We start from the raw sequence: 26,765 nt of genomic DNA on the forward strand, positions 1-26,765 counted from the left end.
TGTCGGCCTCGGTCCGGCTCACTTTGTCGTGTTGTTTTACATCTAACAACTCATTTAGTATATGAAAAAAACAAACAAACATCCACATTAGAGCTCTGTTTATAATGTAAGTAAATAAAAAGCATTCATTTTAAGTAAAGCAGTTCTTTACCCTTTCAGGTACATTCAGTATAATCCAGTCCATTTAGTCAAAAAAAGGTGGCGCTTTTCTCCATGTTACTGTATAATTACAACCACTGTGTGGCACCAAACTCTTGAATCATTTTATAATGATACTTTGTGTCCTCCCTGTGTTCAGTTTTTACATAACCTTTAAAAAAAAACAAACAAAAAAACATGCCACTTTAAGGCGTTGACTACAATCTGTGCTAGTTTAGTCGACATTTCTATTACAGATTGCAACGTTTCCACTAATAGAAGGACGAGGATTATGACTGCTGTTGTGCTTTTGCCTCAACTTCCACGTCTTTGTGCCATTGTTTCCGAGTGAACAAAGGCCTATGATGTGCCTTTTCAATACTGTGACAGGAGGATTGTTACCAGTCGCAGGACTTTGTACGTCTGTGACCAAACTGCAAACAATGGTATCTGTGCAGACTCTGCACACCTGCTGGTGTCCAACTGTACCCATGCAACTGGCTGGACTATGGCACTGAAACAGGTATGTCAGGCTTTTCTTCTGTGCTTCTCTGTAAAGTGTGTGGTTTTATGGTGAGTGCTGTAGAGGTAATTAGTGTGAATGCTTGAAAAGCATTCACAGTATTGTTGTTGTAATCTTTATTATTATATTTTATTAGTGTGAATGCTTGAAAAGCATTCACAGTATTGTTCTTCAAATCTTTATTATTATTCCATATTCCGTACGTTTTTTGGCATCTAACTCCTTCAAAACTGTTCAACTTAGAAAAACCATTCAAACATCGTTAGATTCCTATTATTTTGGACATGACTGCTTCTATTTTTCTCATTTTTAACATTTATATTTTTAATTTTATTCAACTTTATTCAACAAAAATTTATAATGTATTTCAATGGGGAGACCCTTCAAATTCTCATTCAACTTACTCATTTTTAAACTCTTACTACTTCCACATACATTGACATAGAGCCACCATTCAAACTTTAAAACGAAGACAAGACATTCAACTATTCATCTTGTATTTATCTTTTCAATATCTATTATACTTTTTCTTCAGTTCCAGTTTAAGTTTCATGATGTTTTTTCACCCATTTCAAAATTTATAATGGGTGTGTATGGGACGGAATGTTGGGGCTAGAGTGAGACAGCTCAACTGCTAGAGTGAGAGGAGCAAAAAAATTAATCTTAAAATCTTTTTTAAAACTGCTGCTGTGTCTGCAGCGTTTGCTCTACAGGTATGATTTTACCCTCAAAACGTAGCCATCGCTGTCCTCTTTCATCCAATGTGTTTACTATTGTACTAGGTGTTATGGTTCTTTCATAAATGTCACCAATGCACAGCCTCCTCCCTCCAACTCTTCCATAGACTCTAATGTTAAAATGGCTCAGAAGGTTCGTTTGAAAATCAGAAGAGCATGGTGTCTTTCCACTGTCACCACGTCCATATAATAAACTCCACAGACATGAAAACTGAGAATTTGGTAGACTAGACATTGCTGTCGCTCACAGTGAAAGAATTTTGTCAATACGACTTTTACTTTTCATTTGGGAACGATTTGTTTCGCCCTGACTTTTCTGTTCATTTTAAGCAGCAAAAGTGAGGTGCATGTCTGTGTACGTGTGTATGGAGCCACTGGGTGCGGTCACTATAGCAACCAGGCTCACACCTGCCTGCTTAACGAGCTCTCTCTGCCACTCTGCCAAGATTCATCTTAAACACTTCTCTTTCAACTGCTGCTGTGTCCACAGTGTTAAAGCCATCATTTTACCCTCAAAACGTCGCCATCGTTGTTCTTTTTCCAACATCTTGTCTTTCAAAGCTCAGAGATGTAAACTTTTTAAACTGTGTGGGTCCAAGTGGAGGGATCACATTTTAGTCATTCAGTGATTCAAAGAATATGACCTTTTAATATTCATTCAGATGTTTTCTGACTCTAAATGTTCTTTTCTCATTTCTTAGGGTTTTCTAATTTACATTTAAAACATTTTCAGTTTTTTTCCAACTTCTTCTTCTGTGTAACCTTCAGCTTTTAGCAGTTCAGCACTTTTGTTTTCAGGTTAAATTCGGTTTTTTTTTTTTTTTTATCTCATTCAAGATTTTTAACTTAAATTCAGTAATTAATTCATTTCAGTGCATACATTCAGATTCAAGCATTCACACTGCAGTTTCTTCAGAAAATGCACTTTCTAGTTATTATTATCTATTCCGTACGTTTTTTGAAAGCCTACTCCTTCAAAACCGTTCAACTTAGAAAAACCATTCAAACACCGTTAGATTCCTATTCTTTTGGACAACATTGCTTCTATTTTTCTCATTTTTAACATTTATATTTTTAATTTTATTCAACTTTTTTCAACAAAAATTTATAATGTATTTCAATGGGGAGACCCTTCAAATTCTCATTCAACTTCATCCTCTTTAAACTGTATCTACTTCCACATACATTGACATAGAGCCACCATTCAAACTTTAAAACGAAGACAAGACATTCAACTATTCAACTTGTATTTATCTTTTCAATATCTATTATACTTTTTCTTCAGTTCCAGTTTAAGTTTCATGATGTTTTTTCACCCGTTTCAGAGTTTATAATGGGTGTGTATGGGACGGAATGTTGGGGCTAGAGTGAGGCAGCTCAACTGCTAGAGTGAGAGGAGCAAAAAAATTAATCTTAAAATCTTTTTTAAAACTGCTGCTGTGTCCGCAGCGTTTGCTCTACAGGTATGATTTTACCCTCAAAATGTAGCCATCGCTGTCCTCTTTCATCCAATGTGTTTACTATTGTACTAGGTGTTATGGTTCTTTCATAAATGTCACCAATGCACAGCCTCCTCCCTCCAACTCTTCCATAGACTCTAATGTTAAAATCGCTCAGAAGGTTGGTTTGAAAATCAGAAGAGCATGGTGTCTTTCCACTGTCACCATGTCCATATAATAAACTCCACAGGCATGAAAACTGAGAATTCAGTAGACTAGAAGCTGCTGTCGCTCACGGTGAAAGAATTTTGTCAATACGACTTTTACTTTTCATTTGGGAACGATTTGTTTCGGCCTGACTTTTCTGTTCATTTTAAGCAGCAAAAGTGAGGCGCATGTCTGTGTACGTGTGTATGGAGCCATTGGGTGCGGTCACTATAGCAACCAGGCTCACACCTGCCTGCTTAACGAGCTCTGCCTGCCACTGTACCAAGATTCATCTGAAACACTTCTCTTTCAACTGCTGCTGTGTCCACAGTGTTACAGCCATCATTTTACCCTCAAAACGTCGCCATCGTTGTTCTTTTTCCAACATCTTGTCTTTCAAAGCTCAGAGATGTAAACTTTTTAAACTGTGTGGATCAAAGTGGAGGGATCACATTTGAGTCATTCAGTGATTCAAAGAATATGACCTTTTAATATTCTTTCAGATGTTTTCTGACTCTAAATGTTCTTTTCTCATTTCTTAGGTTTTTCTAATTTACAATTAAAACATTTTCAGTTTTTTTCCAACTCCTTCTTCTGTGTAACCTTCAGCTTTTAGCAGTTCAGCACCTTTGTTTTCAGGTTAAATTTGTTTTTTTTTTTTGTTTTTTTTTAATCTCATTCAATATTTTTAACTCAAAATTCAGCAATTAATTCATTTCAGTGCATACATTCAGATTCAAGCATTCACACTGCAGTTTCTTCAGAAAATGCACTTTCTAGTTAGTTTTAGTTTTAGCTGTGGGTGGCGCTGTATGTTGCCACCACTTCCAGCCACCTGAATCTGCTGGGTTGGTTGCTTGAGAAGGGGACACATCCTGGGAAACCAGTGGGACTTCGTCCCTACTGACTGTGGTGCCAATCAACAGCACACCAAGACACCGGAAAGTGTCTCATCCAAGCAGCTGCAGAGAGCAGCCAAACCCTCAGCCTTGAACTCTTTATCACCAAAAGCATTTTGAGCTTGGCTTCTCGGGACCCTGGAGGCTGTAAACCTTTGAAAATTGCAGTTCAGCATGGTCACAAGGACTGTGCGCTCTTTGCAGCTGACAAGCTGGGCTCACTTGTATTTCTTAGAAATATGTGCCTTCCCATAGCATCCAAACACTTGCTGCAGTTGGGGCAAAACAAAGCAGCCTGCAATCGATCCCAGCACACTGCTGCTGCCTGCAGAGCCATGCTAGGGAGTAAATTATTGGTAGATGGCTTCAACCACCCAGGGAGCCTAAGACCAAACTAAGAACTGAAACAGAGACTTTACCCCCAGGCTTAGTGAGGCTGCCACCCTGTGTCTCTGCCTTTTATTAAAAAGAAGGACAGAAAGATTGAAGTCACGGATATAAAGTTATCCTGTAGAGCTGAAAATGTGTTTGTGAATGCAACATATTATGAGACAAAAGTCCAAGTCAGGACTGGCCTTGAATCAGGGATGACACAACTCAACATGTCACCATTGCACAGTTTTGTAACACACTTACAGTAACGGTTAAAGACAGTAGTTGCCATTTTTTTTAAAAGGAAGCAGCTGTAAAATAGTTTTAGGCAACAAGGCTATGTAACTGAAGGTGCTGTATATAACTGCAGTTGGACAACCCATCAGTACTTTACTTTAAGGCTGGAGACTGCATTGATATGGCTGTCACAGGGTTTCTATTAAGAGCAAATTTAGCATATCGCTGTTCACATAAATCAACTAAGAAAAACAACTACTGGGTGTCTTCTGAGTCACAATGAAATTTAAGAATGTAGTCTGTTTGATTTCATTTCTTTTAATGAAAGTGAAACACACTCAAAGACAAAAAAAACCACACTTTTTGATCAAGGATACAGAATTGAAATCATATTTTCAAAGGTTATAGCTAAAGTCTGCCTCTCCCCACCGCAGGGAAAAGGGTAACACCACCTGGGTCTGGGTGCAATTCCCCCCTCCAGGGGCAAGGGTACCTAGACCCGGTTTGTAGAGTACGCTTGGGGAGTGTGATCGTGTGTACAGCGTCTCTTTATGTCTGTCTCCACGTTGGTTGAGTGTGGAGTGAGTGCATATGAGAGCATGAGGGTGGGAATGGATGTTTGTGTCTGTGTGTGCCTGTATGTCTGTGTCTATATGTCAGGTTGGGTATCAGACGCCACCTCTCTGGGGACATCTCAGGCCCTCCAAGGTTTGGAGGCCTATCTCCACCCACCACCACTTCCCCTGCCGGTGGCGGACTCCCTCAGGTGTCGGTGTGTTGGTGGTTCTTTGTGTCTGGGGGTGGGCGTCCGGGTACACACCGGCTCACTCCTTGGCGGCCGCTTGTCGGGGCCTGGGGCCTGGGGCTCGCTCGGGCCCCTTTGGAGGTGGGGTGCCCCCGGCCTCTCGGCCTAGGGCTCGGTCACTCAGGCGCAGCTGGGGGCCGGCGGAGCTCACGGGCGCGTCACTGCAACTCCCCCTGACTTCTGCTCCGCGGCTGCTGGGCGAGCCCTCATCTGGGACTCTCCTCAGCTCTTACTGGGACAGTGGCGCGGCTGCCCCTCTGTTGGTCTTCCATGGTCTCTTGTGTTCTGGGGGCCTCTGGATGTCTGGAGTTTTGATCTCCTCCATACCCGCTTCACACCCTGGAGGACGGGGCTGTGGCCCCCCCACACTCCCTAGCAGATCATTACATGGAGAAACCTTTGGAATGCAAGCATGCTGATCCACACAGGTATGCACACATGGGTATTCACAGACGCGGACTAAAGCTTTCTTGGCTGCTGCCTCAAAGCACACTGTGCGCTGTCTATCTTGCGTGCTGCACAATATCGTTTATTACTTAGTAAATACTGATATCTATGACTAGCTAGTTTATTGTGATGGTGCTTTGTTTTCTCTATTATTATGTTGCTCTTTGTTGTTTGCTGTCTCCTCTGTTTGTTTTTGTTTGTTTGTTTTTTTTTTTTTTCTCCATACAGGTGACCCAGGAGTTTTTTTTTTTCTCTCTCTTCCCCCCCCTTCTCACCGTCTCTTCTCCCCTTTGGTTTTCTTTCTTTCTCTCCCCCTCTCTCTCTCATTCATTCCCCCTGTCCTATTTATTTAAAAAAAAAAAAAAAAAAAAAAAGAGGAAGGCTTTTCGTAAGAAAGAGCCTAAAGGCACAAGTTAAAACTGGTTCTTTGCCAAGTTTGTTACATGTAGACACAACACTGGTTCATCCCTTCTTTTAGATGCCTTTATATGCTTCAGTGATATAAGCCAGTGTTACGTGGTCAGGTAAAAGGAGTGGACTGAAGATAAGTGAAAAAATTAAAGATTAAACCCACCAAAAAAAAAAAAAAAAAAAAAAAAAAAAAAGGTTATAGCTAAAGTGTAGTTCTGGTCATTAAAAAAAAGAGGATTTTAAATGGGAATATAAAAACACCTTGATTTTGGGGGGAAAAAGTAAATGTTTTGTAAAACTGAGCAGCTGAAGATGGGTGCTTCACAAACCACCACAGGCTCAGCTGCAGGAGCTCCGTGTTGTCATTGATGAGCTGAGTACCAGTTGATACACTTACCCACAAAAGAGGGGCACACAGGTAGAGTGCAAATACGTAGATCATTCTGCTAAAGTGGTGTGACATTTATACCTCTGGCTGCATGTCTCTTGTGAAACACGCACTGTTAGAATTAAAAAGTATCCACTATGAGGTCATTCAATGGAAATGTCTGTTTTTCTGTCCCTTAAAGAAATATTACACTTAAAAAAATGGTAAATGGTAAATGGCCTGTATTTATATAGCGCTTTACTAGTCCCTAAGGACCCCAAAGCGCTTTACATATCCAGTCATCCACCCATTCACACACACATTCACAAATGCTTCAAAGTTACAAATTATTTATTTCCTAAAATGAAACAATGTTATTTGAACAAGTACACCTTCCATCACTTTGACAGTATTGGTTATTAAATTAGTTATACATCAATTCAAGCACAATATGAGTGCTTGTGGCCACAGCTTTGCTTTTATGTTAAAAATATTTTTTTTACCATTTAAAATGCAATATTTTTTTTAAATAAATATGACTGACACCATGTGGTTTGATGCCCTGTAGCAGCCATTTTGTAAAAGGCATTTTTCATGAAAATTGTCACTGGCATGTTCCCTTACATAACACTAGAGCCCTTACTTAATAACTGGATCTTGGTAACACCAGTGACTTTATTTGACTGTGCAAATAAACTTGATCAAAAGCTGTTCATGCAGTTCTTTCAAGCATCAATGGTTCTTAAAGTACTGTATACCGCAGCTGTGTGCCATATGTGTCCCCAGATGTGTGTCACTGGTGTTACTGTGTGTTTTCCCCCGGCACATTAAACACAATAAATTGATAATTTTACATCTATCAATTTTTTTTAGACTTCAGGGTTAAGATCAAAAGGAGTCCATCATTACTCATTTTTAACTCTTGTTCTAATAATTTCATTGTTGTAGCAAATAAATGTCACACTTTTAACAAAGCTGATTGAAAATGGTAATCTCATCCGGATTTGTTGCGTTCCTCTTCTTCTGTGACTAAATGTGCTGAGAGATTGAAGAAGTAATATTTCCTGAGGTTTTAAATGCCTTTCATCGTACTCCTGTTGAAGCATGTAAATTATGTAGAAAGTGTTGTTGGTGAAAGTGAAGTGTCATTTTTTCTTATTTAACTGTTTTCAAGACACTTTTGTTGCTTTTTGCTTTCTTTATTTCTTTCTCTTTTTTAAATAAAGCAAGCAATTGATCAGAGTTGCCGAAGGAGTAAGGTAAATGTACAAAAATTATTTAAAAAATCATTAAATCATTAAAATCATTAAGCTGTCATTTTTGAGAATATGTGAAGTCAAAAAGTTATATTGTAATATTGTTGTAGTGTTTAAAAATGTGAAAAATAAATACATTTTAGCACGTTTATGTAGAATTGACCCTATCAATTAAAGGTGACAGCCTACGTTATTTTTAGATAATTATAATCTTGTTATTGTTATGGGGTTTTGTCTTTTGTAAGTTTTTTTTAAATGGCTTGTCTTTGTAAAAATCTGTCCTTTCCGAGCGCAAAAACGCAGCACCAGATGAAAAAAATGAAATCTCGTTTAGAAATCCCGCGATATGTCGCGTCGACCAGACCCGCTAGTAGCGCTGTTACCCCGCCGCCCAACCAGTCAGTGTACAACCGGGGAGAGAGTAGACATGCAGGATCCTGACTAGATTTCTCCGGAGTTTGAGGACGAGCACTGAGTTATGACGGAGTGCACCATTAAACCAGGGTCTGTGTTTTGTAACTGAATCGTATAAATCACAGAATAAGAAAACCAGCGCAGGAGAAATAGTTGAAAGCCAGCACCGGTCTGACAGTCAGCGTGTGGGAATGGCAGCTCCCCGGCCGATAAAAGGCATCCTGAAAAACAAGAACAGCGCTACAAACAAGTCGCTGCCCGACGATGAGCCAAAAGAGATTACAGAACAAGTCCCGGGGCTCTCGGAGGATGACCAACAGTAAGTTTTGCCTGAGCTGTGCTGAGGCTGGTAGCCGAGTAACGTTAGCTAACGATGGCTAAACACTTGTTAGCCTTTCTAACGTTACCCCGCTGTCACCCCATTGGCTGTTAATGTTTGTCGGCAATGTGTGGTGCCGAATTGAGAACTTTCTGGGTGTTTCTGTAACTATCAGACAGTGATGTCTTGTCTCTGATTTAAACCTTGATGGGAGGTATGACCGAGCGCTAACGTTTACACGGTGTAAATTAGTGTAAATTACACCCCCTTCGAAGCAGGTTAGCCTGTAATAAACAATCACCACATGCAGTGTGACTGTAACGCCTGCTAACAAACGGTTATTCTGTTAGAGGTTTCAGTGCCCATCACTGTGTAGTAGCATGAATCAGCACTAGTAAAAGAAGGTGTGGAGCTGTTACCGCGATAGTGACAGCTTTCAGATGACCATTACCATAATAGGCATAATAACGTGAAGTTGGGCAAAAAGTGGCGCGTTTACGCATGGATGTGTAGACTAATGTATTGCGAGAGGATCGAGGATTTTCATGACCTAATCTAAGGCCATTAATTTCATCAACCTTCTCTGCCAGTGATTTTAAGCAGCAAGTGGTTTGTTTTATGGTTATGGATCAAGATTTGGATAAGGAAAAAAACCTCTGCATGTTAAAGAAATACACTGCATGCGATGCATGTCTAATGCAAGCACCGTGTAACACTTTGCCTGTTAAAGGATGTATTAGAGTGATCGATATCTACGACATTTACAGCACAGCTACAATCAACACCCTGTTACTAGACCGCACTGTCCCTACGGCTTAAACTTTATACTAAATACTACGTGTTGCCAAAGATTTGATTAGTCTGCCAGACTTCAGATTTGTGTCCTCTTTCATTTTCCTCTGATATTTATGTCTGACACTGACATTATCACTGAAACAACTGTCTGTGGTAAACATGGTCGTCCTCATGCATGTTTCGAAAAGCAAAAGAAATATGTTGTATCACTTAAGAAAAACAAACCTTAAAAAACAAACTAGAAACAATCATATTTTCTGAAGCAGTTCATCGGCATATAGAATTGCTCAGCAAAGCATGAAAGGACAGGACATTAGCAGTCACAAACATCATGTTACTTTGAGTAAGATCCTGAATGCATCACTTTATGCTACCTCAAGCTTTTGCATTTTTGATACACTGCCAGAGCACCACAAATCTGCTGTGGGGGGAAAATCAAGGATTCTGATTCACTTTAGTCAAGGTGATTATTATTCTGCTCTTTCAAGGGTTGAATTCAGTACCATACTGTAAACCATACCTTCAACAGACCTGAAACAGCTGCTGCAAGCCAGCACCATAAGGAGACAGGACATCCAAATCATCAGCATATATCAAATGGTTAATAAGGCTCTCCCTGATTTAGTGTTTTAGAAAGACTATCCTTATATAAGTTGAAGAGAACAGGTGACAGTATCCCACCTAGTCAAATAAAAAGGGTGTAGATGCGCTCCTGCCTCACTGAACTCAGATTGATATGAACAGCAATAATGTGGGATTCTTATCAGATATGAGGGGGGACACACTCACATCTCATAACACTGCTGTTGAATATTCATGAGGCTCGGTATAACCTCTGCTTTCTGAACACATCTAATTTGACCTTTATTTCCAGCTGCCTATCAGATTTTATGGGCACCTCACGTTATTTGGCTTAACATCCAACTTCATGTTGGCCAGCGCGACTGCTCACATAACCACTAGTAGTAAAGGATATCAAGGATGGGGGTGGGGTTGCTTCAGATTCGGGACCATTGCAGGGCAAATAAATCAGAGTGGGCCAATAGTCTCACAGGGACGTGACTAGGGTACCTAATGAAATGCTGATATGCAGAAACCGGTGCAGAGAACTGCTTAATCAGCCATCCTGTTGCCTGTTAGGTACTTGTGCTGAGGATTGAGTTGACAAGAGCTGCAGGTTATCTTCTCTCTGTCTGGAGCCTCACCTTCTCATATGCATTTGACTGTGGCAGGGAACATGAACCAAATGACCGAATCCAGTTAGGTCATTTCCACAGCCAACTTTCTGTTTTCTCTCTGGCCTCAGGCAACTGTGCGTAAGCAAACTTTTGAAGCTGTTGAATTAGGTTGTATTAGTGCCAACAAGGTCAAATTTTAACAAAGGGACCATATATAAGTAAGCAAGGTGGTTCCATTTGGCTCTGCTGTTTTTTGATTATCCCGGTAATGTGTGACATTAGGAGACGTGGCATAGTGTGATCGAGGAGTGGACACAAATCCTAATAAGATCAAAAATGGTGACTTAGTCGGGTATTTGTGACAGGAGGAATACCTGAAGCAAAAAAGAATAACGTTTGCACAGGAAGTTATCAAGGTTAATGCAGAGAGGTTCAGATCCCTCATTAGTGAACCCTTGAGCAAGTTTGAGTCACTGCAAAGCACATTTGCTGTATGGGCTAAACTTTTAAAAAATGAACCCTGCTTACAGGATACAGCTTTACATATGTTGATGTGATGAAGTCAATAAAATGAATGTACACAACATATGAGGGCTTTTGAGGCACTACATGAAATGAGTTCTGTGTGCTTTATAGTCATGGACATTTATTAACACCACCCACCTGCCAAATGCTGCTACATTTTTGGGAGCTCACTGGACTCTATCAATAACAGCATTTATCATGTTCATGAATAAACCCTCCACATGTCTTACTGGTTACTTTCAAAGGGTAACCATCCAGTTCTTTTTACTTGGCAGAGGCTAACTGTGATTTACCATCCACTGTGCCTGCTGTTTATCCTGTGCCATCACGTCTAGACAGGAGGAGCTCTCTCTGAGCTGCAGCATGAGAAATTAGGCCATACCAGGATGGCAGTTAATAGTGAATTCCTAATTCAACAGTGAATCAAGCTTTTTCTGTACTGTTCTAAAAATAGCCTCTCTTTGACTGACGAGGAAGTGGAGGAAAAAGAGTTTTCTGGATGGATCCCGTGTGCAGCCAAGCACCAAATCCATGGAGAACTCGAGCTGGACCGTGTCAACACTGTCTGCATGCAGAGCATCCATGCTCTCATATTGTACCAATATAGATGTTAATGTTTTGTCTTCAAACATTTTTCATAATTTTCAAAACCTTGGGTAAATGCTCGTCATCCCCTCCCCCCAAAACAAATAAACAACAAAATAAATCAAAACAAAAAAGCCACAAGATATAATAATCAAGTTGTTTATTTAATCTGATAGATATTGTTGAGAATCAAATGGTTAAGCAACACAGGAAGATGTAATGCACAATAAAGCTGATTTCAGAATCATCTAGAGTTTTAAAGCCTTATCAGTCCAGGGTTTCTATCTCTAAATGGGACTTTTTTTGGGAGGGGGGGTTACACATGTACATCACTGGTTTGCGTATAGTTAAAGCAATGACTCTGTATTACCTTACTCAACAGAGATGGTCTTGTTATTTTTGGCCATTTGTTAAATATCAGTGTTTTTAAGATAAGATAAGATAACCTTTATTAGTCCCACACGTGGGAAATTTGTTTTGTCACAGCAGGAAGTGGACAGTGCAAAAGTTATGAGGCAAAAATTAGAATACAATAAGAATAAATACAGTACACAACTGTACAGAATAGAATAAAATACTATATACAGTAGAATAAAATAAAATAAATATACAATAAGATAAAAATAGAATACAAATACAAATACTATATACAACTGAGTAAAAATACAACGATGACAGAAAGGATTATTGCACTTAGTATTATTGCATATGTATGGATGTGTGTGCTTGATCAGTTAAAGTCTTTATTATGGAGTCTGACAGCAGTGGGGAGGAAAGACCTGCGAAATCTCTCCGTCCCACACCGTGGGTGCCGCAGTCTCCCACTGAAGGAGCTGCTCAGTGCTGTCACAGTCTGCTGCATGGGGTGGGAGATGTTGTCCATCAGGGATGACAGCTTAGCCGCCGTTCTCCTGTCACTCACCACCTCCACTGGGTCCAGAGGGCATCCTAGAACAGAGCTGGCCCTTCGGATCACCCTGTTCAGTCTCTTCCTGTCCCCAGCAGAGATGCTGCCGCCCCAGCAGACCACGCCATAAAAGATAGCAGAAGCCACAACAGAGTCATAGAAGGTCTTCAGGAGTGGGCCCTCCACTCCAAACGACCTGAGTCTCCGCAGCAGGTACAGCCTGCTCTGCCCTTTCCTGTAGAGGGCGTCTGAGTTATGAGTCCAGTCCAGTCTATTGTTCAGATGAACACCAAGGTACCTGTAGCTGTCCACAGCCTCAATGTCCATACCTTGGATGTTCAGTGGTTGCAGTGGAGAATGCTTGTGCCTGCGGAAGTCTACCACCAGTTCCTTGGTTTTACTGGCGTTGATCTGGAGGTAGTTCAGCTGGCACCAGTCCACAAAGTCTTGGGTCAGACCTCTGTACTCCTTGTCGTCCCCATCAGTGATGAGGCCGACTATTGCAGAGTCATCAGAGAACTTCTGCAGGAAGCACTGGGTGGAATTGTGGGAGAAGTCTGCAGTGTAGATGGTGAAGAGGAACGGAGCCAGAACCGTTCCCTGTGGGGCCCCCGTACTGCAGACGACCCTGTCCGACACACAGCCCTGAGTCCTCACATACTGTGGTCGGTCGGTGAGGTAGTCCAGGATCCAGGATTTGTTTTGTTTTTTAAATGCTTGTATTTTTATCTCTGTCCTAATGAGTGTCCTGTATTTGGAGGTCAAAATCTCCTTCATAGGTACCAGCACAGCGTTACAAAGCAGGTTTTTTTTTTTTTTTTTTTAAACATCCCAATAGTCAGTGTGTGCATGAATGTATTTAAAGGCTTATTATCTGAAGGTTTTATTGTAGAATACAGGCAGTTTATATACCGAATGATTTGCCCTGTTGAGTGTCATTCACAAAAGAGTTGGTAAGGCTAATTTCTGCCATGATTTTAAGTTGGCAGCACTAACAAAGAGCGACAGCACAAACATGTTCTCCTTCTTATCATCTTCAATTGTATAAAACATCCCATTCCCTCCACCAGCTCGCTCTGCCAGCAGGATATCCTGAAGTAGCTTTACAAAAACCCACCATTCATTTATGTGACCACCTGTCCGTGTTTACGCGCTTCATGCACTCTCAGTCTGACTCTGTGGTTTACAGTCAGTGCGATGCACCTTTTAGAATTTTTTTTCTTTATCATCTCTTAGATGAAACAAACAGGATCCGCTATTCCAGCAATTTGTGTTCATGGACATGAATTGGGGCCTTTTTATCATGACCTTTGGCACAAATACAAAGTTTTGTGTTTCAGTAGAAAGATTGGCATGTCTGAATGAGCTGTTGTTCACAAGAATCTTGGACACGTTACCATGGTGACCATGAAAACAGTTCTAAAATAACTAGCAGCCATTGCATTTTTAGCCCAAGCTGTGATTTTCTTTTTCCAAACCTAACCAAGTTATGTATTTTGAATTAATCACATATTATGTGTTAATAAATAATGCAAAAGTGTGAATGGTATGTGACTCCTATATGGCTCTGATGTGAGCGGAAAAAGGAGTCGCTCCGTCAACAACCCCCAGCCACTAGGGCTGCTCGATTATGGCAAAAATGATAATCACGATTATTTTCACTGAAATTGAGATCACGATTATTTGACGATATTTATTTAACCCTTTAAGACCTACTATAGAACCAAGTCCACCAGAGCTTATATTATTTTTTTTACATGCTGTAGTGCCATTTGTGGGAGCATTTCAAGTTGCTATACATCAATACAACTGTTATAGCCCATATTTTAATAATATGTATACATTAAGTCCATAGTAATTACATAAATTGCAAAAAAGTGCAATAAACTACAAAAAAAATTGAAAATCGCTTTTGTTTTGTTTACATATATTTCTACTTGGAGAAATTTAAGAGGTTTATCCCTCAAAACTTTAAATACCACAAAGTTGCAAAAAATAGTTTCCCACCACAGGAAATTTATTTTGAGTGTCTTCATAGTTTTATTTTGGAGATACAGCAATTTTTATATACTGCAGGAAAAACAAAAAACAATCCTATGATGCAAATTTGCAAAGAAAACAGCATGTGCATCATTTCACTGTGGGAAGTGTTACGACCAGCTGATAGGAACGGCAAAGCGTGTTTCTGGAATATTATGCTTTTGTTCCTGCAAGCGCTTTTTATGCAGTTTTTGCAAAGCTATATGTGGAACGAAACCGTGACCGAGGACAAGCTGATGGCATCAGATGTAAGTACAACTCCTCCGGTTTCATATGCAAAACAAATTATTGCGCTAGCTTACACGGTTCAGGTTCTACAGGGATTTAAAAATAGTTACGCAAAACGGAGCGTGCTGCTCTGACCGGCTTTAAAGGGTTAACAATGACTTTAAAAAAATAATATAAAATAGTGTGCAACACCACTGAAGTTTTTTTTTTTTTTTAACTCTTTTCAACCAATGGCAGTCACTCTCCAAATAACTTCTGCTTAGCTTTCTGAGCTTCCCTCGGGTCCTCTTAATCAGCGGTCTCCACCCTTTTTTGCGCCACGGACCGGTTTATGCCCGACAATATTTTCACGGACCGGCCTTTAAGGTGTCGCGGATAAATGAGGGAGGGGCTAATAATCGGCTCAGTCATTTTTAATGATCGTTGAAAGCCCAGATCGTAATCGTGATTAAAATTCGATTAATTGAGCAGCCCTACCAGCCACCCCTAAATGTGGGTGAAGTTGTCTTTTTTTGTTTTGCTTTTTTTTAAAGCAGAAAATGTTGATCTTGTGTTGTACGTGGACCAAGATCATTACAAACACGACAGAGCAGATTCAATTCAAGAAAACAAAACACATGTCCACAGACATGAGTTTGCAGAGCAGCAGGTGTGACAGCTTTACAAACTGCCACGAGATTGCTTTGGATTTGAAAAAGCAAAGATAAATCTTAGAAGAAAATAAAGTAATAGGGTTCATTAGAAGCGGGGATTATATTCCTTCTGCATTCAAGGCTAAAAAACAAGCACTGTTCCTTGTCCCTTTAATCACCCACTGCTATTTAGTTAACAGTAATGTCTGAGTCTCACACCCAGTCATATATAATTCATTGATGCCTCCATGAAATCCAACCTTTCCCTAACTGTCTCGCAGGCCTCATCATGGCTGTATGATGTAGTGTCAGACTGGTAGGCAGTGAATCTCTGATTTTCCATAACATGGATAGTAGACAAAACTTTGTTAACCTCTGGCTGTCATTTTACACTCCTCTGTACAGGTCAGATGGGGTCAACTGTGTTTCCAGTTTCAACTGGAAACACAGTTGACCAGCCAGCTTTTTTATCGAGGAAAGATCAACAGGTGTCTAACAGCCTCTTGTCTACCAGGTTAAAGTGTGACCACAGCTTTTTTAAGAAGCAGTAAAATGTGCAGATATCTTACTCTTTTGTGGCACATGGCCCAGGAGTGGGTCGTAATTTAGTGTTATGCCACCTGCGGGTGTAGTTTTGTTCAGATAAAATGAAACATTTGACCTTTGAAGTTTAGGATTCGTGACGTCATCGTGATTGCCAGTGCATTTAATTTGTGTTCCACCCTGCTCCGCTTCTCCCCTGAACATTTTCCTCTACAGTCTGAGCAGATCAGAGGAGCTTAAGGAATAGTTTTCGTCCTAATTCTAGCTGGCCGTCTCTCAAACTTTGTGTAATCTTTTTCTGTGCTGTACCCAAGGGTGCGCACACTTGTTAAGTATATATCTTAATAATTCTCACTGTATTATCACTGACCTGCCAAATGAGTAATCAAAAAGTTGCTGTGTTGTCTAATAATTGTGAGACTATTTGGCTGTGACCATCTGTAAATGCAAGCAGATATAGGCCACTTTTACCAGTGTGGTTTACAGTAGATCAGTTGGAGGGGACAAAGGGAAAATGATAACGACTACATAAATGTTCAAATGGTTGTCTACGTTATCTTTTCTATTGCTTGCTCAACAGTTTGCAGTCAGCAGATGGATTTAATAGGAGGTTATCTTAACCATGAGTTATCCTTATTTGCTCACACAAACCTGGTATTGGCTTGCTTTGTTTTTTCTCCTCTCACACCACCACAGTCTGCACAGCAGTAACTGAGGAGGTGGCTCATGGCCTTCTTTTCAGGCCGTCTGCCTGTTGTGTGGTCTTGATCAGAGCTGATATTTGGTGAAATTCAAAGTTAAACTGGGACACCTGTAAAAACTGATTAGCTCTTCCCTGTGGCTGGTATTCATTTCCTTCCCTGGCTGCTACTGCTTTAATGCTAATTTTCCACGCTCCCTGTTGTAAATATTTAATTTGGCACTTTCATTTGGTTTAATTAAGCGTTCCCTTTGGCACGCTTCCTTTTTATGTTGTTTCCCCGTGAGCCAGGTCATGGCACTCGCTTAGAGTACTCAGGAAGCAGTATATTTTGTGAATTTATACTGACCTCTGTTTATAAACTGTGCCCGCTGCTGTTACTGCTGGCGGGCTGATGCTGCGGTAGAGGGCACAGGGGCTGGACCTTTCCTCACCGCCCTCTGCCTATGCCACCTGATAGCACGGCTCAGCTCGCAGTGATGACTCACTCTATTTAATGAGTTTTCCTGAAGCGTTATGTCGCCAGCTGTTGACCACCTTCGAGAGGAAGTCATCATCACATAAGAGATAGAGCTCTATATTTAGTGTGTACTAGTAGTTGGTTGTGTCCTGTTTTTTCTTCGCGTGCAGAGGCAGGTGCTTCATCTTTGCACTACAATTTTCACGATGCTCTTAATGACTTAGTGAAGATGTTTGGTGGGAATGAAACAGAGGGGTCTGCTTCTGTTTTCTTTTCTTTTTTTTATAAATATAAATGAAACACTAGAGTGAAGTAAACAAAACACTAATGTGCAAAATCCTGTTTATTTCCAAGACCCTAGTCTGCTGTTATGTTGCTGAAGCTCTGCTTGTCTTTAGTCTTGTCTGATTTGACTCTTGCAGCTGAAATTTTCCCCAACTTGTCAAGTAGGAAGAAAGGAGCCACAGCAATCTCAGGTCATGAATACTTTGATGCAGATGAAAGCTTTGTGGTTGATATATTTGTAAAAAGTGCACATTGATTCTGTGCATTCATTCCAAAAGCAGCTTATTTAGAGTATTTTCTTCCACTGCTAGGCCACTTTGTGAGCCACAGTTCAGGCCAGCAGCATTGTCCCATTTGGTGCTCAAGTTTTAGCCAAACTTGGCGATTGGAAGGTTTATATCAGTATTGAGATCTACTAATCCTCTGTTCCAATCCTCTGTTTTGATGTGTCATTGTGACAAGCCAGGAGATCTACCTGTTCTTCCAGTGGAGTTCCTTTTTGAATTTGTCTTGTAAGTCTGAGATTAGCCGTAATCCATGTATGGGAAAGCTACATCAGCCTGGCCCAGCCCGGACATCGCAGGGCCTTTGCTTTGGTTTGGGAACAGCAGTGGGTGAAGTCCTCCAACAGTTGATTCTTTTGTCATAATGCACAAAAATTAAAGTTGCCTTGGAATGCATCGCAACATCCTGACAGTAAAAATAAGCTGTTACGTTGGAGGGTTGGGCGGTGGCACTTCTGTGAGGTTGGTGAGCACCAAGCATTTTGGCAGCTGATGAGAATCTTTTCTCCACCGCCCAGCTGTGTACCACTGTTAGCATGGTGACATAATAGGGACAATGTTGCACATGTATCTGATCTGTTTACATTAAAAAAACACTGACTATGCCCTCTTTCCTAATGTCGTCAGGAAAGGCAGCGCGCCGGATTGACCAGGGAGATGCGTGCTGTCTGTCATGCCTCTCACGCATGAAAAGGAGAGAGTTTGTCATCCTATAATCACTTAATCTGAGGCAGTCCCCATCATGACAGGCAAACATCTCGTGTAGTCTGAGTTCAGCATGAGTCCAACTGTTTAGAAATTGACATAAACGCAGCTCTTGTGTTTGAAGCTTTCATGTAAACAGTTTAATGAACCAGTTCATTCACATCAAGCAGTTGTAGCGCTCAAGTCTGTGGAGCTTTTTTGGCTTGTCGCAGGAGGCGGTGGATTAAGCATCTCCTGCCTCCCACTCCTTCCTGTCTCCCGTGATACTTGACCTTTTGTTCCATGAACAAAGTCAAGATGTGGTACCTTAGCAGAAGAAAGCAGAGCTGGGTTAACCAGACCCTGATAACCTTGAATTGAGGCTGTTTGGCTGAACATGTCTGGAATTAGAAGTTTTAAATGTGTGAAAAGTAGAAAGTTTCCTTGGCTTGGAATAAACTGAAAGGAGAAAGAAATGTGAATATAAAATGGAAATTATTACAAGTAAGTCTACAGAAATCTGCCAAACTCTTGGCAGTGCAAAAACATCTTCTTCTGTGAGTTAAAAGAAACAGTTCCAGCATCACTCCTCTTGGCAGGTGGCAGGTGTTCTCTTTATCCTCCTGAGCAAAAATTCAAATTCAGCACTGATTTGCTGTCTTTGTCTCAGTTCATTTCCTCTAAGGATTTGAAAGGGTAGCACGGATTAGTGTAATTTTTGAACAAAAGCCGAGGTGAAAACCTTATTCCCCAGATGAGAATAAAACCATTTGAGGGATTAGAAGCAGACGTGCTAAAGAGAGATGGAACCAGAATCAACTCTTGATGCGATTGTTTCAAATGAGTCAGTTGTTGGACTTTTGGCCTCATTCACTCACAGCTGATAAGCCTCACCACCCACTTAAACCCACACCCTCATCTGCAATGTGTTACCTTGACACAAAAGCAAAGGCCGTGGCACTTCCTGGTAGTTGCTGGGACAAACTGGTGCGGAGGACATTTCTGGGCCGTGTGTGTGTGTTTGTGTGTGTGTGTTCCCAAAATAATGCGGTCTGAGTGAAAACTGGGGCACATTCAGTCCTAGATTAAATCTGTTCACTCGTCTCCCTGGAGGAAACTGGGATGGGATGGTAGCTGGGTGCGCAGTGGTCCACATTGAGTGACTGTCTGTTTAACCCTTCTTCTTCCATCCATTTTACAGGAAGAAGTCCCAGAAATGGGATGAGATGAACATCCTGGCCACATACCATCCACCTGACAAAGATTACGGCCTGATGAAGATCGATGAACCCAGCACACCTTACAACAGGTTCAAAATATCATTTTAAATATTACTAAAACAGCACTCTACAGGGCAGTTTATCATTCGTTTCTTTTTCTATAGAGGTGCCTGACTGTTCAGGACTTTTTCTTGCCCTGCTTTCATTATCCACTTTATAAACTTCTCTTTCAGGATGATTGGGGATGACGAAGATGAAGGGGCACTGAGTGACTCAGACGGCCAAAGTGGACTTGCAGTCGATGACCTGGCATCAAAGTAAGAATTGAACTTGAGCGCTGGGAGACAAATGCAAATGAAAAGCCAGGGTGCAGCTGATTGTAGACGCTATCATTGTTGTCCTTCAACGGGAATGTGCATAAAAATGACTCCGATGGCTTTCAGACACTGAGCGCCATGTTACTGCACAATTAGTCCCAGTGACAGAACTTGTAGTAATATTCTGATCCACAAACATATGAAGCAGTCTGTGTGTTTTTCTTAACAGCTGTTCCATTCAGTTAAAGTATGACTTCAAATATACTCCGATGAATAAGTGTTTTTGCTGGAAGTTGGAAGGACTATAATGCCAGCATATAGTCACATCCTGCTGATTCGTTTTTAAATATGTGACCTATTGCAAGTAGTTTCGGTGACCACTTTGAATTGCAAGGGAATCAATCGCACATCAGGTGGGAAGCAACCTGTCTCCAACCAAGGTTGGCAAATAATTGCCATCTGATCGTCAATCAGAGCCACCGAGTGCAACTTGTCTACGATGCTTTGCAATGAGAGTTGACTCAACTTGTTGCCACCTGGGTATATTCATGTATAAAAGCAAGGCTATTGAGTGCCTGTGTCACCTTGCAGTTATCTGCCATGCTGCAGCAACAGTGTCACTATTTGTAAAGGAATTAGCTTCAGATTTGTGAGGTTATCACGGATGATGAAGTCAAATAAGAGTAGGAACGGAAATAAGCTTCTTTTTTTCAGGGTTGTATTGGGCTTATAAGTATTTGGTGATGACAACAGATGTAAACACGATTTGCTTATCAATGAGTTTGAGGTGCTTTCTTTCATGGACATCTTATTACTGCTTATGCTAACAAACCCCCAGCTAACATTGCAGGTTCTTCTGCTGTCCTCAGGCTGGGGCTAAACCCTGTTTTTGGTCTGCCAACAAATTTCTTCTATACTGTAACACGCTTGCTAAAGCCACTATGGCACTGTCTGTATTTGAAATCTGAGAATTTTACAGTATGTGTGTTATCAAATCCAATTTGAATGCACTCCACATGTAATCTCTTGGAGTGAAAATACTGAATTAGGAGCTGAAGCTTGAGGGCATACTGAAGATAGGTGCTTTTACAAAACAAGTGATTTGTGTCATAATTCATGGACACAAATGGAAAGCAGGAGGGTGGATAACATCTTATTGTCTCCTGCTATTGCGATCCAAAAGGTCTGTGTTCAGAAGCCACTCCGAGCCGTGATGCGGACGCTAACGGGAAGCTCGAGAAGCGTGTCCGCTGCGAGTTACTGTGCTTACATAAGCGTATCGGCGCAGTTGGGGATGAGCTCGTTCGAGTGTGTGTGCTCCAGAGTGTAGCGATTAGCTTCAGGCTTGGAAGTCAATTAGCCTCCTTTGTTTGCTTGTGCAATGAGTGCCAGCCATTGTTTTACACTAAACCCTCCAGATAGTGCAGCAGCTGCTCTCTTCCTCTGCGCTCTTCCTCGTTTAGATCCTCAGCATCCACTCTCTCTCTCGCTCCCGTCATCCATCAGTTATCCAACTGTGCTTTTCCTGTGCTACCTTTGCTTCTTAACTGTATCTCACGTGCCATCTCTCTTCCTCTTGTCTTCACAATGCTTCGCCAGCATTGTTTCAGCACATAGAAACAGCTCTCGAGCTGGTTGGTTGGAGAGCAGTTGCACAGTAAATGGGAGCTTCCCCGTGGGCACTTTCACATTTTCACTACCATCCACTCAGCCATGACTCGTTATTCATTTTGTCCACCTCTGTTAAAGCTCTTTGTTATTTTTATCTCATGCTTGAGTACTCGCACACTCTCATCCCTGCACTTTTCACTCTGCCTACTCGTTTTTCCACCTCCCCTAATGCCTCTCCTGCTTTGTTTCTCTCCAGTTTATTTGTTTGTTTTAACCACTCACAGTGACTTTGAGGCTCTATCAGTCATTGCCTGTTTGCGTTTGGTTTCACACTTGTGTAATGGAGTGAAACCGAAATTAAGACAAGTAAAATTGGATTGTGAATCTCCTAATGTATGCCCTTTCTGTTTCTCTCTTAAGGCTGGTGGCAGCAGAGGGCTCAGAGCCTCGCTTCATGAAAGAAGAGGAGGAGAGCAGCGAGGAGGAGGAAGAGGAGCTCACTCCCGAAGAACAAGGTAGACATCCACTCAGATTTCAGTGGAATACTGCAATTTTTTTTCTCTGAAGCGGTCATGGGCTTGCAGCCTATTTTGGCGTGTGCGTCCTGCAGTTCACCTGTTTATGTATTCCTTCCACCTCAACACAAAGTGTCCTACACAGCTGTGAGGGTGACTAAATGCAGAGTGACACTCCACAGCCAAGTGCTGGCAGAGAGGGGACAGACTGAGAAAGAGCTCAAGTGTTCGGTGTGCTCTTGACCTTCTGCTGACTTCCTACACACACACACACACACACACACACACACACACACACACACACACACACACACACACACACACACACACACACACACACAGAATGTATTACTGTTGCTGGCTTTTATATTTATATCTGGCCCGTGCAGGCAACAGCGAGAGAACAGTCTGGAAAGTCACAAATCCGGTCAATATCCTCCCAACTGCAAGAGCATCATCAGCAGTTTTTGGACGTGCAGTTTAATCATGTGACACAACAGGATGATAAGATTTGTTAAAAGCAATAACAACAGATGTGTGTTAGTGCATGTTAATAGGATTGTCATTAAAGTACTCTAACACTGAATTTTCTACCACAGATTATCTGTTGTTAATTAAGTTAATTTATTTATGTAATGGACAAGCCCAAAGATGGGATTGGATGGGTTTTTTTGCAGTATAATAATCTGAAAATCTAATTAAATTAGAAGTAAACTATCCCGGGGTTTCATCTCAGTGGGACATGCCAGCGTGCAAAAGTAGCAGCGTTCATCCTCGACAATATTCATACAGTTTTATTATGCAGCCACAAAGTTATTTCTTTTTTTAAATTATTAAATAGTCTTACATCAACAAGTACTGACACTAAATGTTTTTATTTGCTCTGTATTTCTGCGTACATGCAGTGTCTGAAATGGTTTAATTAGCCCACTGTTTCACACATTAGAAACTCTGCTTCTGCTTGGCCAAACCTCGTTGTAACCTTTACTGTCTCAGATGTGTGCATTAAATGCTGAGTTGGCCAGTGCCGCATCACTGACACTGTGAGGCGTAAACACAGGCCAGCAGCGCCTCTGTTAGGTCTCAAACAGGCTCCACACAAAACTGCTTACATTACACAAAGGCCAGCTGGATCAAACAGCAGAAATGCAGGAGTCGCGTAAACATTCACAACATCCACTCTGACTCACCGGTGAAGGTTATCAGTGTCCTCGAGGATGCGGTGTGGGCTAATCAAAGTCAATCGGAGCGTTTCCATGACCACAGGAGTACATGGCATTAGGGAAGGAATGAAAATTTCTGTGTTTAGTTGTTGATGGAGGAAGGATAGTGTTTGAGTCTGGAAGTGTAACTGGAACATTTCTCTTGGATGTCAGTGAAACCGATCCATATGATTGCTGAGGTTTTTGTGTGAAGATGTTGGCTTTCTTCTTTTAGTTGCTATAGCGACCCTCGCTGCAATGTCCAGACTGCAGGTCATGCCATGCTTGAGATTTTTTTTTTTTTTAAACAGGCACGTGTGTTTCCCTCTTATTCATTATTTTAGACCAAATAAAAAACTGCAGACACTTAAATTGTTGTCTATAGTTACTATATTGTCTATTGCAGATTGTTTACTGATGCCAGATGCAGATGTATTGTTGCATGCTTTTACAGTGCATCAACCTTTCCATGAGTCACAAGTAAAGCTCTGTTTTATCATTATAGTTATAACATGCCAGCATTGAACTCGCTGCTTTTGGCAAATTAAAGTGATTTCAAATGTCTCTGTCCCCTGTAGCCAAAAAGAAACAGTTTCAGATGATGAGGAAGATGCACTACAATGAGGGCCTAAACATCAAGCTAGCCCGCCAGCTCATCGCCAGCGAGCTAGAAGCTGACGAAGACGAGGAGATGAGAGATGACACGGAGGAGACGGAGGAGATCAGTGTTGACCCGCCACAGGAAGGTGAGGGGAGGGAGACTGCGGCCTGTTGGGTATTTGTTAGAGCAGTGATTCCCAAAGTGTGAGCTGGGGCCCCCTTGTGGGCACTTTGAATTCACTTTTTATTTGTATAAAAAGTGAATTCAAATTGGTAGTAGGAAGTGGTTAGTTTGTGATATTATTCATTATTCTTATTGTTTATGCCTCAACTCTTTGCATATGCCCAGGTAGCAATTTATAGCCAACAGCCTGTGTTTATGTTTTTTGAATAAAGTTTTCAAGGGAATACATTACTTGATTAGAGGATGAAAAAGCTGAATAAAATCAAAATATATCCACTCCTGTCTTTTCTCATGTCTTTGTTTCTTTCTTTCTCCAGCTGATTCTCTGGACTCATAGATGCCGTCTCCGACCTTCAGCCCTGCGTGTGTTTGTGTGTGCGTGTATTTGTCGACTCAAGAATCAGAAAGACAACGCTGCTGATGTTTTTAACACTGAGCAACACAGCAAAACACCGCTTCAACACCCATATAACAACTCTCAGCAGCCATTAAACTCCCGGTCACACGTCTGGCTCTACTTTTCCTTCCAACTGTGCAATATGACACACTGGTTTTTTCAGCCTCCACAGTCTGTACAACACACAAAAGAAGACTGTTGCTCCCTCCTCTTCCCTCTCCTGTTGCCAAGAATTTCTTCCTCCCGCCTCTTCTGAACTGGCGTCGCAGTGAAGGGTGTGATTCTGACCCTGAATGGAGGATCAAGGCCTTTAAAAAAAAAAAAAAAAAGTACCAGGACTCCCGTCTGGGCGCTCCACACGGCTCCTCTGTCGGCCACAGAGCCAGCACATCAGCCCTGGAGGAAGCCAGGGGAAACCCCACGACCTCTTCAAAGGCGTATCCGAGACATGACGACGGCTCCTTCACCGATGGCTGTGAATATTTTATTTTTTTTGGGTATGTTTTTGTTTTGCTTTATAACCCGCTGCTCTGTTGTGTTGTCCTTCCCCCTTCAGTACTGTCTGTGATAAAAGTTGGTCCAAATGATGACCAGTTTGTTTGTTTGCTTTCATCCACACTCACGTTTCTTAACAGTTATGCTGAAGACTTCTCATTAGTGTAATGGTATTAAAGTAAGTTGGGGATTCTGTATGTAGCCCACAAAGTTTAAATTTTGCCACCAAAATAATAATAATAATCAAAATTTGATGCCTTACATTGATTAAACTCCTGACATTTGTAATATGTAGAGCAGTGCATCTCAGATTGAGGGCTGTGCTGAGACGGCGTCTTGACCGTGGGGCTGTTGGGCTTTTTGGTTTATAAGCCACTACTTGCAGTGCCTCACCTCGATACTCTCCCATATGGCTACACATTAACTGTATTTACATCAGCACATTGATTTGTTTTTTCCCCTGGTATTTCTCAGTTTCATCATTTCGGTTTTACAAACATGCGTGCCTCATCAGCACCTGATCGAATCCACTGAGAAATTCGGCCTGTGTGACGTCTACTGAGGCACTTTTTTTCCTTTTTCTTTTTTTAAATCAGACTAAACTAAAATCGGTTTGTTTTGCTGGTGCATGTTGGGATATGAGGGAAGATCAACGGTAAGAGTGTTCTCTTATTTTCCTCGGCAGAGCAGTGACGGTAATTTAAACAGTGTTTTGGGGGCTGTATTGAAGTCTTGCTGCTGAGGTAAAACATCCACTGGAGCGCTGGCTCTGCTCTTGCGTAATTTGCCTACTGCATTAGAGCTTTGACAGAATCTGTGATTATGTTATTTAGTTTGTGTTTTAAGCTTCATCACACACCAGTTGTCGGACTTGTCGAGTATCTTGGTGTGATGCAGTTTGGGATCTCTGTAGAAGGAGATGCTGATGCTACTGACCTTAATGGAGACGTCGGAAGTGGCTTTCGATGGTTTTTTGTAATGTTTGGTGTTCCTGCAAGCGCCGAGGAAGTTGCAACGTAGTCTGACTCGAGTAACAGAGGAAAGAAAGCAAAGGTCCCGATCCCGACTACACACTGTACGACTTGAGTCTAGTAAACAAAGAGGAGGTGTTTGAAATGAAAAGCGTGCAGGAGCCTTGACCGTCTCGTGTTTGGAGCTTTCATTTCCCTCTGACCCTTTAATTCCTCACTGTGATTGAAAGTATTGAGCTTTATATTGTGGGAATGCGGAAAATCATTGAAACATTTGGACTTCTGGATTTATTTTAAAGTCTTATATAAAAACACCTTCTAAGAGAAACTCTGTAAAGTGAGCAGCTAATTATCAAAGGGTTCTCATCAGGAAACAGGAAGTCGATGTTCTCTAGAAGCTCTTCTTCTTCGATGACTGAATCCATAGACTGATAGAAGAGTTCAGAGGACTTCATCTTCTCACTTAGATAAAAAGGACAAGATTAAAATCTGACACGATGACCCCGTAGGTGGTTATTACCCATCAAAAGAAAACGTGCCTCTCATGTATCTTTGTACATGTGTGTAAAATGAACATGATATGCCCCGTTGCTTGTTTCCCGTGTCTCGCACAACTTGTTTCCCCCCCGGTTTGCTTTCTAAGGATGATAGACTGTTAAGCAGCCCCACGACTTTGCACTGTCTCAGAGTGACATGGATGTTGAATCTGTGTTTGTACTTTGTTTTGTTTTTTTTTAAACTACCAGACTGCATGTTCTTTGCATCATCAGATTGTCTATATATTTTTTTTCCTTTCTTTTTTTTGTCTCTGACCATTAAACACACGTTGTTAGGAA

General features: G+C 41.3%; 1 protein-coding gene across 1 annotated transcript; it reads left to right on the plus strand.

The window, feature by feature from the left end:
• Window positions 1-8,189: 8,189 nt before the first annotated feature.
• ppp1r2 (protein phosphatase 1, regulatory (inhibitor) subunit 2) lies at window positions 8,190-26,765 on the plus strand. The gene is made up of 6 exons (XM_026142437.1): window positions 8,190-8,571; window positions 19,619-19,726; window positions 19,871-19,954; window positions 21,986-22,080; window positions 23,861-24,028; window positions 24,384-26,765. The coding sequence occupies exons 1-6, from the start codon at window positions 8,444-8,446 to the stop codon at window positions 24,401-24,403; spliced, it is 603 nt and encodes a 200-aa protein (XP_025998222.1). The 5' UTR covers window positions 8,190-8,443; the 3' UTR covers window positions 24,404-26,765.

This window comes from Astatotilapia calliptera, chromosome 15, assembly GCF_900246225.1.
Source record: "Astatotilapia calliptera chromosome 15, fAstCal1.2, whole genome shotgun sequence".
NCBI lineage: Eukaryota > Metazoa > Chordata > Actinopteri > Cichliformes > Cichlidae > Astatotilapia > Astatotilapia calliptera.